General features: G+C 35.7%; 1 protein-coding gene across 1 annotated transcript in view; it reads left to right on the forward strand.

The window, feature by feature from the left end:
- ITGB8 (integrin subunit beta 8) overlaps positions 1-14,515 on the forward strand; it is an 85,063-nt gene that overhangs the window by 56,755 nt on the left and 13,793 nt on the right. The window contains exons 7-10 of the mRNA XM_031013288.3: positions 3,604-3,699; positions 7,100-7,189; positions 11,081-11,215; positions 13,946-14,351. Coding sequence (XP_030869148.1) covers positions 3,604-3,699; positions 7,100-7,189; positions 11,081-11,215; positions 13,946-14,351 — 727 coding nt within the window. The remainder of the gene's footprint in view (positions 1-3,603; positions 3,700-7,099; positions 7,190-11,080; positions 11,216-13,945; positions 14,352-14,515) is intronic.

The following is a 14,515-nucleotide window of genomic DNA, read 5'->3' on the forward strand; positions in this document are numbered from 1 at the left end:
CCTGGTCTATGCAGTTATCACGGTACAACTATGTAGATAAAAAATTAACTATCAGGACAGATGTTGACTGACACATCATTAAAAGTTTCATCTCTAAATAAATGTCTGCTATCTGATTACTTCTATGCTATTTGCCTCTTTCCTCTAAAAAATCATGCAGATAAAAGGTTTTTATTTAAGTTGTTTGGTTTTTATATCTTATTACAATATTCCATACTATAAATTCTATATTCTATTATAAAAATTTATATTATGGATCTCACTTGTATAAAGAGAATCTTAAATGCTTTTTTATCCACATAGATATACACATTATTGCAATTCTCCCATACATCTGTACACAGTTATCTCTTTACCCAAAATTGCCCCCAATGAATCTTTCTTACCTCTTCTTTCCTTCTGACATTTATAAGTTACTTCCCACAGCCTTAATTACTTAGCAGCTGTCTTGGCATATTGCTTTCCTTCTCCCTTTTACCCCTGAAGTGCTTGTTATCTCTATTAATTATTTTCAGAGTTTACAGAAACAATATGTAATGGGTTAGACAGAGAGGGAGTTGGAGTTCAGGAGCAGTGATGTCACCAGAACAGGAGAGTTGGCTGAGAGGGAGCGTGTCTCCTGCTAGTGAAATAAAAGATAAAATACTTTTTTGAAGATAGGCTGCTTCATGAAGGAAAGGGGAAGGGGCTTAGGCAATGGTCATTAATCCACAGGTCTTCTGTCAACAGTGGTTTATTTAAACATCTGTTATACATTTGTAATTTTTAAATATCTGCCTTGAGGTACTTGGAATTTTCTTTTAAAAGAGATTTCTCTCTAGGGCTCAAAAAATCTGTTTTTGTAGGCTTGAAAATTCGACTAATCTTTTCTTTCTTTTTTTTATTATACTTTAAGTTCTGGGATACATATGCAGAATGTGCAGGTTTGTTACCTATGTATACACGTGCCATGGTGGTTTGCTGTACCCATCAACCCATCATCTACAATAGGTATTTCTCCTAATGTTATCCCTCCTCTAGCCCCCCAACCCCCGACAGGCCCTGGGTATGATGTTCCCCTCCCTGTGTCCACGTCTTCTCATTGTTCATCTCCCACTTATGAGTGAGAACATGCGGTGTTTGTTTTTCTGTTTTCCTTTGTTAGTTTGCTGAGAATGATGGTTTCCAGCTTTATCCATGTCCCTGCAAAGGACATGAACTCACCCTTTTTTACGGCTTCATAGTATTCCGTGGTGTATATGTGCCACATTTTCTTTATCCAGTCTATCATTGATGGGCATTTGGGTTGGTTCCAAGTCTTTGCTATTGTGAACAGTATTGAAATGCATGTGTCTTTATAGTAGAATGATTTATAATCCTTTGGGTATATACCCAGTAATGGGATTGCTGGGTCAAATGATATTTCTGGTTCTAGATCCTTGAGGAATCACCACACTGTCTTCCACAATGGTTGAACTAATTTACACTCCCACCAACAGTGTAAAAGCATTCCTATTTTTCCAAATCCTCTCCAGTATCTGTTGTTTCCTGACTTTTTAATGATGGCCATTCTAACTGGCCTGAGATGGTATCTTATTGTGGTTTTGATTTGCATTTCTCTAATGACCACGACTGATCTTCTTAATAAGCTTCTGACCAAACTAGAACTTTCTAGATTTAAGTTTTATGTACATTTGGCCAAAGTGACTTCCTGTTTTTGGAAAGGGGAAGAGATTAAGAAGTCTTCAAAAGCTGCTTACATTTTAGAGTGCCATTTAAATATTGATTTTATGTCAGTTAAGTAAAAGCTGGTTGAAAACATGTATTAAATTTTCCTTAAAATACAAATGTTTCCAAAAATTAAGAAGGGTGAATGCTTAGCAAGCTGTGACTATCTTGTCAAAGCAAAAATACTTGAAAAGCAGTTGTTGTCATTAAAAAATATTTCCAATACAGATAGATTTACCTTGCCTCTCCTTGTTCTCTTTATTCACTAGCATTATGCAAACTGTCATCAATCTATTTTAAGATGATGCCTTTTATTAGGAACAAGTAATAAGAATTTAGCTGGCAGAATTTGTGTTTTTGGAGTTTTTTTTTTCCATTGCTTTAAAACTTTTCTTATGCAGACCCACATGTTAATACTTTTTAAGCTTCTTCATTAGTTGGTTTCATATCATGTGTAAAGGCAACTCATGAAAATTTGATTTGTTTCTATCACAACAATTATAGATGACAGAGAAATAAAGTGTTATTTGTTACTTAGAACTTACGTTATAAGTGAAACTAGTTAGTCTAGCCCTTTTACCAAGTTCACATAGTTGTCACAATACAGAAATGTTTACCAAGATGGTTTAACAGGATTTTTCCTTAAAGAAAATACAGTTAACATTGGAGACTGCAGTGGGAAGCAAAAACTATGGAGTAATTTGAACTTAAATGTTATGATACTAATTGGGCTCAGTTACATACTAATCTTTGGCTTATGCCATTAGGCACCAGTGAATGAGGAGAGACTACTACCAGTGAACTTTAACATCATCTCTCTGATAAGTATCTAGCTATGAACTTGTTATTCGAGACAATCATTTTAATTTCTAGAAGAGTATTTATAGAAAAAATATTACCAATAATATATCTAACTATATAACTCTAGATAGCCATTTATGTAATCATCAGATTTCTCATGTTCTCTAAACTAAATTTTATTTCAATTTTCCTACTCTTCTCTAACTTTCTCATTACCACAAAGAGTGCCACAGTTGGCACAACATAAATTTTATTTATCAAAGTAAAGCAGGTATAAAATATATCATACAACAAAAATATTGAGCATAATGATCAGTTGAGAAATCTGTAATCTATACCTTGTATAAGCAGTTGAAATAAGAATCAGAATTGCTATTAGTTTTGATCACTTACTGCATGCAAGAAAATGCACTAAATAGTTCACATACTATTATTATCTTTTTAATCTTGCCAGCAATCATGGAAGGCAGGTATCATTCACATATTACAGAAGATGGAATTGAGAACTTTTGTTGTAAGGTGACAAACCTAGGACTTGAGTAGAGCATTTTCTGCTTCTAAAGAGCGTTACTATATCATGTTATATATATATGTTATATAACTATATCATGTTATATATCAAATGTGTATATATAGTATATGTGGATGTTTGAATGTGTATGTGTATATATATGTTTATAGGCATATACATATACATGCATATATATTTGCAGTTCAATACTTGTTACTGAATTTCACCTTAGAATGTGATTGCCACTAACGTGTCTCTATTTCTGAATATTAAATTATCTGTCAGTTACATCACTTGGAGTCCAGTGTTAATCTAAAGAGATGCTGTTCACTCTTTGTTAGTTAGTTGAATTCAGCTCTCTTCATCTTTTTAAGTTACAGGTTTTTATGGGACTTTTGTCTATAAAATATTTTAATACATGGATATTGATGTTATGTTTTCAAAAATTTAAATGTCTCTAGTAAAACCATAGTCCTTCCCAGGCACATTTTTATGTAAGTCATACAGTTTTCTTCATACTAGATGTTTGAATAGGATGGAGCTATGAAATTTCATTCCCTTATTTATTTTATTATTCATTACAGGAACATCCCTCACTAGGCCAACTTTCAGAGAAATTAATAGACAACAACATTAATGTCATCTTTGCAGTTCAAGGAAAACAATTTCATTGGTATAAGGTATGTTCACTCTGAAAATGTGAAAATTAAATTTTTTTCATTGGTAATTGAAATTAAGACATTTCTTTAGAACCACAGATAAGGATTCTGGAATTATTATACTTTGTACAATCTAAATTCTATATTGTATTACTAAAGTATCCTTTACAATGTCTTAACTTAGCATTTAAGTATAAATTCTATTTAGGTTTGTAACATCTAGAACCAAACCTGAGAACTGAGAATTGTATTGGATACACTTGAGTCCAGCCTGATGCTTAGGGTGGTCTCAGATGTGACAACAGTGGAGAAGACTTATCAGGCAAAAAGTAGTTCACAATCCATCTTTGCATCTTGCATGTCTAGAGTGCTTCTTCTTATTCTGGTACATGAGCATATCCTCATAATAGGTTAAAGTTAGAGAATATCAGCTTAATTCTAAATAGCACTGACACACCTAGCTTTGGTCTAGGTCATTCCATAATGGACCAAAAGGGGCCATCGAAGTGTCTGAGCCAGTCAAAGCCTTCACACATAAGAATAATCTTGGTGGTGTCTGGAGTCTTTTGGGCCAGGTGAGACCCTCAAGCAAAACAGACAGCAACTGTGTCACACTGGAGGTGCCATGGACCCCCCAACATAGAACTGTTCCTCTGCAACCCTGTTATAGCTTTCTTTTCACCATCTTTAAGGCTCTTTCTTCCTAGAAACTCTCTTGTTCTCATTTTCATGAAGCTATGACACCCTAATTTTCATTGTGCATCTCTGTTTACTTGGTCTCCCTCATCTCCTTTGCTATCTTTGCTTCTCCCATCTGCTCCCTAATTATACATTTGCCCTCAGTGGCCAGTCCCCAGTGCCCTCTACTTATTTTTCAAAACTGCAGAGAAATTACATTTTTTTGGCTTCAATAAATACTTGAACCCATTTCCATTTGCCACAAGCGAGTGTTCCCCCTACCAGTTTCCCTATTACCTACCTACCTTATCATCTGAAAGCACTACTTTAACCATAACACTTCTTCCTTTAGAAATCTATGGTGAAGCTTTATTTATTTATTTAGGGTAAATGTATGGAGTACAAGTGCAAGTTTGTTACATGTGTAGATTGTGTAGTGGTGAAGTCAGGGCTTTCAGGGTGTCTGTCACTCGAATAGCACACATTGTACCCATTAAGTGATTTCTCATCATCCACTCCACTCCCAGGCCCTCACCCTTCCAAGTCTCCATTATCTATCATTCTACATCATGTATACACATTATTTAGCTCCCACTTATGGGTGAGAACATGTGCTATTTTTCTTTCTGTGTCTGACTTAGTGAAACTTTATTTAATTCCTTGTTTTCCCAAATGTATATACCATGGAACCACTTTTTAAGGTAACAACAAACTAACATCTGCAGAAGTAGGACTCTGGCCAAAATTAAATGGCCCAAACCACTTTATTAGCAATCGTAACAGCTTCCACTTATTGTATACTTAACTATTGTCAGGCATTGAGTTTGTAAACACTTATTAATCTAACCCTCTTAGCAACTCATAAAAATGAGGGCAGTCATCTTAATATGCCCATTTTAAAGATGAGGAATCATATTTTGGGAGGTTAAATATTTGCCCAAGTGTTTCTAACAACCCAAATCCTCTGCTCTTAACCTCTAAGCTTAATAGTTTTCTTTGAAATACCATGCAGCTTTTTATAGCTTTTGCTTCCTCTTTGCTGTTTCTCTAACATTATGTCTTGGCAGCATTATTGGCTCTAGCAGTTTCTTCCTATTCCTTTAAAAATTTGCCATTAACTGATAAACCATAAAACCAGGTTTATTATTAACTAAATTATGCACAAAGTCAGAATCAACTGGCTCCAAAGCCTGGGAAGCTCCGGTGTGAGCCCCATGCATGCCCTTGTAGTCACCTCCTTTGACTGCCTAGAGATCTTTTTTATCAATCACCTTTCACCTGGGTTCTAACAAACTCATGGCTGATAATCCATCCTCCATCTGGCTGCCAGAATGATCTATTGAAATCACGAGTGTGACCACAGTACTCCCTTGAGTAAAAGTTTCAGCGGTGCCCTCTGAATTAGAGGGCCAAATCTCTAAGGTGGCACATGAAGCCATGTCTCTGCTTGCCTTTCTGGCCTCATTGCCCCACTGTTCCTTGCCTTGCAGGGATGCTTCTCATCCCTCCAGCCATGCTTCTAATCCTCCTGTGCACAAGCACTCAGCCAGGCTGTTTCTCTCCTCTGTGCCTTTGTTCTTGCTGCCCACCCTCGCTTCTCATGTCTGGAAGCCCTTCTCCCTCATTACTTTATTAACTCTTACTCATACTTTAAGGCATGGCTTATAAGTCATCTCCTCCAGAAAACAGTCCTTGGCAACCTTCCCCAGCTCTCAAATGCTGGCCAGGTATCCCTCTCATTAGGGTCTGTGCACATCTCTATTGTTTCACCTGTTCACATGTACAGTGTTTAGTGAAGAAATTGTCATTTATATGCTTGTGAGATCCTTAAGGGTGGAAACTATGTGACCTAGTGATTTGGCATCTCCAAAGTGTATAAAGTAGGAGCTCAATAAAAGTCTAATAAATGAATTTTTAAAATCTATAAATGATACATTTTTCCTTATGACTTGAGATACCAAGTTGTTAGTGTCTAAGTAATGGCTGGCATCCAGCAGGAACTTAAGGATATTTGTGAATAGGATAAAATGCAAGAATAAATGGATTTCAAAACTTTTTACCATCTGATTTCCTATAAATATGTGCCCTTTAGTCAGATTGGCTTTTTTCTATTTTTGCTTCATCTTCAATTCATGCAGACCTTTAAAGCCTTTGCTCATTCTCCCTAAAAATACCTACGGTCTTCTCCATAATAAGCAGCATCCATCAAGAACACATACCCCATGAAGTTTCCACTTGTGACTATGATTTTTCCTAACTAAAGAAGTTTTGGGAAATGCTGCATTAAATAGTGTTAAATCATTTCGATATTGCAGGCCTACTCTGAAACTTTTAATTTGCAAATGTGCATTTTATGTTTCTAAGTGGAAGAAACCATATGCAGAACTTCCCAAGCTTATTTGCCCTCAAAACTTTTGTATGTTTAAAATCTCTTGGGCTTTACATTCCATGGAAGAAATTTGGGAGATGCTCATCTGCATTTCGATTGGATTTTTAGGTCATCATGTACAGTGATTCCGGATGCACACACAGTCATGCACATGTACAGACACACACAACCACTACATGGGTATATGTTCTGGCTGCTCTACTAGGTTGCTTATATTTTTCTTGTGTCTTATAGGTTTTCATTCAGTTAATGGTTCACCTTCAACTGATAACTACAAAAATATTTACTATTTGTTGGTTGCTAACCCATTACATACTATTGTCATTGTTTAAATGCTACTGATATGTTTTATAGGATCTTCTACCCCTCTTGCCGGGCACCATTGCTGGTGAAATAGAATCAAAGGCTGCAAACCTCAATAATTTGGTAGTGGAAGCCTATCAGGTATGTATATATTAGATACAATTTTTTAAATAAAATTTTTACCTCAATTTCTGTGGCAAGGTACAAAGTAGTGCCATGTCATCTCGAGAGGAGGAGTAGAAAGCATATTAGATTAGGAATTAGGAATCTGAAGTTCATCCCTGGCCCTACCACTAACTAGCTTTTTGCTTTGGGAAAGTCATTTCTGCTTTCTGTGCCTCACTTTTCTCATTGACAGTCAACAGAGATTGGGCTAGAGGCTATCTAAATTTCCTTCTACATACAATGCTCAGTGAATCATCAAGTCATAGGTATAGAATGTACATTATAACCATGAAATTGCATCATTTCCTATGCCGTAATGATAAAGTAGAAGTCCACAGTTACGTAAGGCAATAATCTGCCAGGGAAGTTAAACTATCTGGGATACAGCAGTTATTAAGAGGACTCGGCTGGGGTCTCTATGATCAGCCACTTGATTGTTCAACAATTATTTTAGCATTTTTATCAAAAGAGTTTGATTAGAAGAATCACCTTAGTAGATATTCTGTTTTCTTGAGTTGATGGTTGTATGCTGTCATCAGTCCTATGAAGAGTGAATGCCTCAATGCAAAGAATTTAAAGAAACATCTGTTCTTTCAACCTGGGTCATTGCTGAATAGAACCACCTCTGTTAAGATGTTGTGATAATAGTGACTGCTACTTTTTTCCACTAAGATCCAGTCACTTTACATACATGACCTCATTTAGTCCTCACACCTGACCTATAAAGCAGGTGGTTAGTACCCACATTGTATATTAGTAGAAACCAAGACTCAGGAAAGTGAAACAAACTCATCAAAGGTTGTTCAACTAATAAGCAGAAGAAAGTGGGATCAGAATCCAGGTGTTCCTTTACTTCAAGCCTCAGGTGCATCCTCCTCTGCGATACCACCTGTTTTTCATTGTTTTACAGTGTGTCAAAAGATATGCTTTATGCTACCTTGAATTTATGGGCCAACTATAAAGTCTCTTTCCCAAATTCTCTGACTCCCTTCCTAACACGCAGAGTTTAATAGTTAAATTGTAGCCAAAGCATTGTGGAAAAACCTCTGGTTTCTCTTCTCGTTTTCTCCAGACAGCACCTTCCTTTAGCTTGGGCACAAAAGAGAAAGGCAGGAAGTAGACACAATATATAAAATGAAGAACTTAGGCCGGGCGCGGTAGCTCATGCCTGTAATCCCAGCACTTTGGGAGGCCGAGGCAGGTGTATCACGAGGTCAGGAGATCGAGACCATCCTGGCTAACACGATGAAACCCTGTCTCTACTAAAAAAAAATTAGCAGGGCATGGTGGCGGGCGCCTGTAGTCCCAGCTACTCGGGAGGCTGAGGCAGGAGAATGGCTTGAACCCAGGAGGCGGAGCTTGCAATGAGCCGAGATTGCGCCACTGCACTCCAGCCTGGGCGACAGAGCAAGACTCCGTCTCAAAAAAAAAAAAAAAAAAAAAATTAAGAACTTGTTTAAACTTTCATCTTCTAAAAGGAAAATAAATCTTGCTTGATTTGTTTTCACTGAGGATAGTTTTCTATGTCTGAAAAGTACGTTGAGTAAAATAAGGAAGAGCATCTTAAATTACATCTTTCTCACTGTCACAAAAAAGAACAGTGAGACTGAAGAGGGACTTATCACAGAAAATCAAATGTGTCTACAATTCATTCCCATCAGTAGTCTGTTCCCAAGAATAATCAAAATAAGACAAGAGCTTATGCCATAAGAAACCACTCTAAATTCTTTAGTATGAACCCATTTATTACTCCAAACAAAGTATATAAATTTACAGATTTTTACCTGTGTGTCAGACTGCCCCAGTGGCAAAGGAGACAGCAACATTTGGTTATTTTGCCTAGCATAGGTATGCAATGCCTTAGTCCAGTGTAGTTCTGATCAACCATAAACAGTGGAAACATAATATTAAATCCAACAAAAACTTACTGGGGCTAACTACTCTCCTTAAGTTGGAATTCTGTTATTATTTTATATATGTTTATATTACCAAAAATCTTCTAAACTTTCATTTTGTCTTCACAGTCCAACAGAATCAATTCACAATCCATTGAAGAATTATATAGAATCTGCCTCTGTACCTATTAGATACTAAAAGGGAAGCTCAAGATTATGTCTGGGGTTGGATTTCTGAATCCCCAAACTGGGCAAAATTTTAAGGATTTGTCTTCACATCAGGCTTGAAAAACATTGGCCTAACTAGCTAAGATCTTTTCCTTTTCTTTCTTTCTTTTTTTTTTTTTTTTTTTTTTTAGATGGAGTTTTACTCTGTCTTGCCCAGGCTGGAGCACAGTGGCGAGATCTTGACTCATTGCAACCTCCACCTCCCAGGTTCAAGTGATTGTCCTACCTCAAGCTCTAGAGTAGCTGGGATTACAGGCGTATCACGCACACCCGGCTAATTTTTGTATTTTTAGTAGATGCAGGGTTTCACCATGTTAGCCACGCTGGTCTGGAACTGCTGACCTCAAGTGAGCCACCTGCCTCAGCCTCCCAAAGAGCTGGGATTACAGGCGTGAGCCACCACACCAGGCCAACTAAGATCTTAAGAGAAGCAGAATTTTGGAAGGGTAAACTGAGGATGCTCATTGTGTTAGGCATTTCCTTCTGATCTGCTGGTTTTCCACATATGAACATCTTTGTATACCACTGGAAGTTTATATTGATTTACCAAAATTATACAATTAATTGTTGCAGTGTGTATGAGCTCTCTGGAAGACATAGTCTTACCTACTGTAAATAATATTTACTTTGAGAAATTAGGGGAAAGTCTCTTGTTCTAAAGATATGCTACCAGAATTCCATGATCAATTATTTGTCAGTAAGCACGTGTTTCTTTGTTGATTACACCACTGAAGAAGAGAAATCACTCAAGTAAAGAATTAGAAGCCACTGGAAATTATTTTTCTTTTCATAACCTGCTGCTCACTCTCTTTCTTTAGGCACATACTTCATTTTTCCTTTTTTTTATGTTTGTTTTTTTTGCAAGTGAAGGATTTTTGCATGTGGTAGACTCTTAGTTGTATGGAATAAAATGCACACAGATCTGAAGTATACATTAAAGGTAGCTGGATCCTTTGGAATTTGAAGATTGCAATGAAAGAAATTAGTGTGTGCCTGTCACACAATAGGCATTAAATAGATATTTATTGAATGAGTGTATACATGGGTGAATAAATGAATGAATGGTTTTCTGCCCAGTAAGAGGCCCTATTTTGGTATTAAGGATTGCAGCAAGCTTGACTGACACAAACAAGTCCCAAGGACTTGGGAAAAATTCTAAGCCATTCTTGGAGAGCCTTATAGAACCGTATCTGTCCAGTAATTCTTGCTCCTTCAGTGTAGAAATGGCCTCCCTAAAATGTACTTGTCAATTCTGTGTCAATAAGTCATTTTAGCTATCATGATAGTCTCAATTGTTTGAAACAAAAATATTTCTTTAGCAGCTCTATATGACAGAAGCATTTTCCACATTTTAAGGTGTCAAGGTTTACCCTTTGTGATGATATATGTGTTCTCAATGTTTAATTACACTTTATCATAAAATATAGTTATTACTGGATTAAAAATGACTTTTGTTAACAGACTGATAAATATCTTTGAAGGGCTCAAAATGCAGTCATGGAAATATGTAAAAAAAAAATAGAACAATTTAAATGCAGATAATCTAATCCTTCAGTATTTCTTATGTATTTCAAATATAATTGGGTCATTATGTGGAAACACTGTTTTTATTCATCCTTTTATAGAAACAGACTCTTTGATCTAGTTAAAATTAAATCTATAATGATTTAATAAGCTTGACTCTGCTTTGCTGCTGACATTTGAAACTACTCTTATATGTAATTTAAAAATAATGTCTCTGCAGAAGCTCATTTCAGAAGTGAAAGTTCAGGTGGAAAACCAGGTACAAGGCGTCTATTTTAACATTACCGCCATCTGTCCAGATGGGTCCAGAAAGCCAGGCATGGAAGGATGCAGAAACGTGACGAGCAATGATGAAGTATGTGGGTGTGCATTTTTCCCTTTTAAAATAAACTAAGTTGTTTGGCATACTTTCTTACAGAAAAAGCAAACCATTCTGAAAAATTTTACTTACTACTGACTCTAAGAATCTTATTTATACTTCAAGGAAACTTTCATTGTCTCTCCTCAAAGTTCCTACTTGTTTTAGCTCAGTTGATTGTTCTCTCCAACTCTCAGGTTTTAATATGTATATGTGTGTGCATGTGTGTGTAATATTAAACAATTATGTATCAATAGTAACTTTAAACTTAGGTGTCATGACCGATATAAATTAGGAAATCACATATTCTCAAATAAGTAGTGTCTGTACTTATAATAATGATAATGTCTTTTTGATTTCATATTCACAAATTCTCAAAGTAAATGTAAAATTGAAAGTCACATACCACAGAAAAGAATGGGAATGATCGAACAGTTGATAAAGGCTAAGAATTTCAAAATCTTTCACTTTGTGATTGCCCCAGTACACTCATAATTATCTAAATTATCTGGAAGGAGGTAGGGAAATTTATTAAGAACAATACAAAATGGGAAGAGTCATCATTTACCAAAAAAAAAAAAAAAAATGGGATGTAAAGGAGAGAGATACCAGATTGTAACAGTATCAGGAAACAGCACCAGAGGAGATAGAGATTCTCCAAGGATTGACACAACAGAGAGAGTAACACAAAGAAACATACTCTTTAAGGGAGTCTTTGTTGGGTGAAGTGATTTTGAGTGAGTCATTTACGTCATGAGGCATTGTCTCATTTTAAAATGAATGACTTGGACTAGAAGATTTCCAACCCCTTTTAATCTAAAGTGCTATGATGATTAATTATGTAATGTCATGCTATAGAAAAAAAGAAAAAGTTATTGAAAGTGATAGAAGATTCTAAAAAGGAATAAAAGAGAATCTTCTCTTTAGTTAGAATATGTTTTTCTATCTTAGGAATTTTAGAGCTGTGTATTTTAAATTAATTATTGCAAGTTTCTAATTCTGTGGTTTCTTCTATGATCACTCCGTGGATTTTGTTCAAAGGACATCATATACCAGTTTGCAAAATGCACTTTGGCTTTTCATTAAAACTACAGAGAAAACTTTCTACTAGCAAATTTAGCACTAAGTTACTTTATGAAAAAACAGTTACTGTCTTAGAAATAGTTATTTCCTTCAAAATCTCATTTTGGAAGAATGGTTTTTCTTACCTTTTACATTGTTTTTTTTTTCTTTTCATTTGCTTACATGCCATCTTTCCTTCATTTTCAATTGAGTAGTATAAATAGTTTAACTCTCAGGAATAGTCATATGACCTCTTAATTATAGAAACCCCAGAGTATGATCTACTGTTAGAGATGGCAGTGGCCATATTAACTTACGTATCTGTTAAGCTTCAGCATTCTCAAAGACAAAAGCATTTTAAGCATAACACCAGCTGTATTGATTTTAATATTATGGAACAAATTCTAATGTTTCATGTATATATAAGCCAAATTTAGATACTTTATATTATTATATCATAGATATATATTCCAACCAAAAAGCTCAGCGCAAATTAATTTTAAATTGTAATGGATCTCAATCCAACGTGAAAGAAATATACCTTCTTATTTACCAAAGTACCTAAAGATGGTAAGGTGAGCCAACAAATATAAATAGACATATTAAATCAATTGTGTTGTGCAAAAAGAAATAGAGAAAAAGAAAACATTTGACCAATTCCTGCCAGCACAGCTCCTTAGTTCTGGGCTATCTTCTTCCACGGAGACAAATACATAACCTGTGTTGAGGTCTTAAGATTTGAAAATGAGAGTCCTAAACATTTTTCTTTTGAGTAACATCAGAGAAAGCCACAGGTTTTCCTCCACTGAAACCCTGTATAAACTAAAATTTAACTCCGAAACTTTACTTGGGCTCCTAGAAAATAGGAACAAAATTAAAATTGTTCATTTGAACATCTTATATCAGGGTTTTGATTTCTATTTATTTATTTATTTTTGAGATAGAGTCTCGCGGTGTCACTGAAGCTATAGTGCAGTGGTGCAATCTCGGCTCACTGCAACCTCTGTCTTCCGGGTTCAAGCAATTCTCCTGCCTCAGCCTCCCTCCCAAGTAGCTGAGACTACAGGTGCACGCCACCATGCTCAGCTAATTTTTGAATTTTTAGTAGAGATAGGGTTTCACCATGTTGGCCAGGCTGATCTCAAACTCCTGACCTCAAGTGATCCAACCGCCTCAGCCTCCCAAAGTGCTGGGATTACAGGTGTGAGCCATCGTGCCAGGCTTCATCTCAGGGTTTTAAACCAGTAGAGCAGAAGCCCTTTACTTTGGTTTATGTGATCTATCTCTAGTGTCAAATATTCAGTACCCCACATTTTAATGGCTGAATTTAGAAAATGGCCTATTCTTTCTCATGTTTGCTAAGAAATTAATCATCAGTGATGGGGTAGATGCTTCAAATAGGCTTGCACTCAAGTCTATTTAATGGTGCAATATAGGGATTAGTAGTTATTATATTCTTTAACTCTCAAGTTCATTCATTGGAAAATAAATGACTTTAAAAAGAGATGTTGCATATATATGAAAGAGATTACATGTGTTTCTTTTACAAATATCGTTAATTTCTCTAAGATGGTTTCTTATCAATTCAGTTATTAACAGATATAATATTGGTAATAAAAATAATTAAGGTATATAAATATATTTCCTTTTTCCTCCTAAATTTAGGTTCTTTTCAATGTAACAGTTACAATGAAAAAATGTGATGTCACAGGAGGAAAAAACTATGCAATAATCAAACCTATTGGTTTTAATGAAACCGCTAAAATTCATATACACAGAAACTGCAGCTGTCAGTGTGAGGACAACAGAGGACCTAAAGGAAAGTGTGTAGATGAAACTTTTCTAGATTCCAAGTGTTTCCAGTGTGATGAGAATAAATGTCATTTTGATGAAGATCAGTTTTCTTCTGAGAGTTGCAAGTCACACAAGGATCAACCTGTTTGCAGTGGTCGAGGAGTTTGTGTTTGTGGGAAATGTTCATGTCACAAAATTAAGCTTGGAAAAGTGTATGGAAAATACTGTGAAAAGGATGACTTTTCTTGTCCATATCACCATGGAAATCTGTGTGCTGGTGAGTATAAATATATACAGGCAGCTTTTACTTGTCACTATTACACCAGCATAGATGTTAAAGTATCTTTAAATCACGTTTATAAATTAGCAAAACTGAATCTGAATTTGTTATTCAAAGTTTCAAAGTCCATGAAATTAGGGCATGGCAACAGATTTATAGTA

Source organism: Gorilla gorilla, chromosome 6 (genome assembly GCF_029281585.2).
Source record: "Gorilla gorilla gorilla isolate KB3781 chromosome 6, NHGRI_mGorGor1-v2.1_pri, whole genome shotgun sequence".
NCBI classification, from domain to species: domain Eukaryota; kingdom Metazoa; phylum Chordata; class Mammalia; order Primates; family Hominidae; genus Gorilla; species Gorilla gorilla.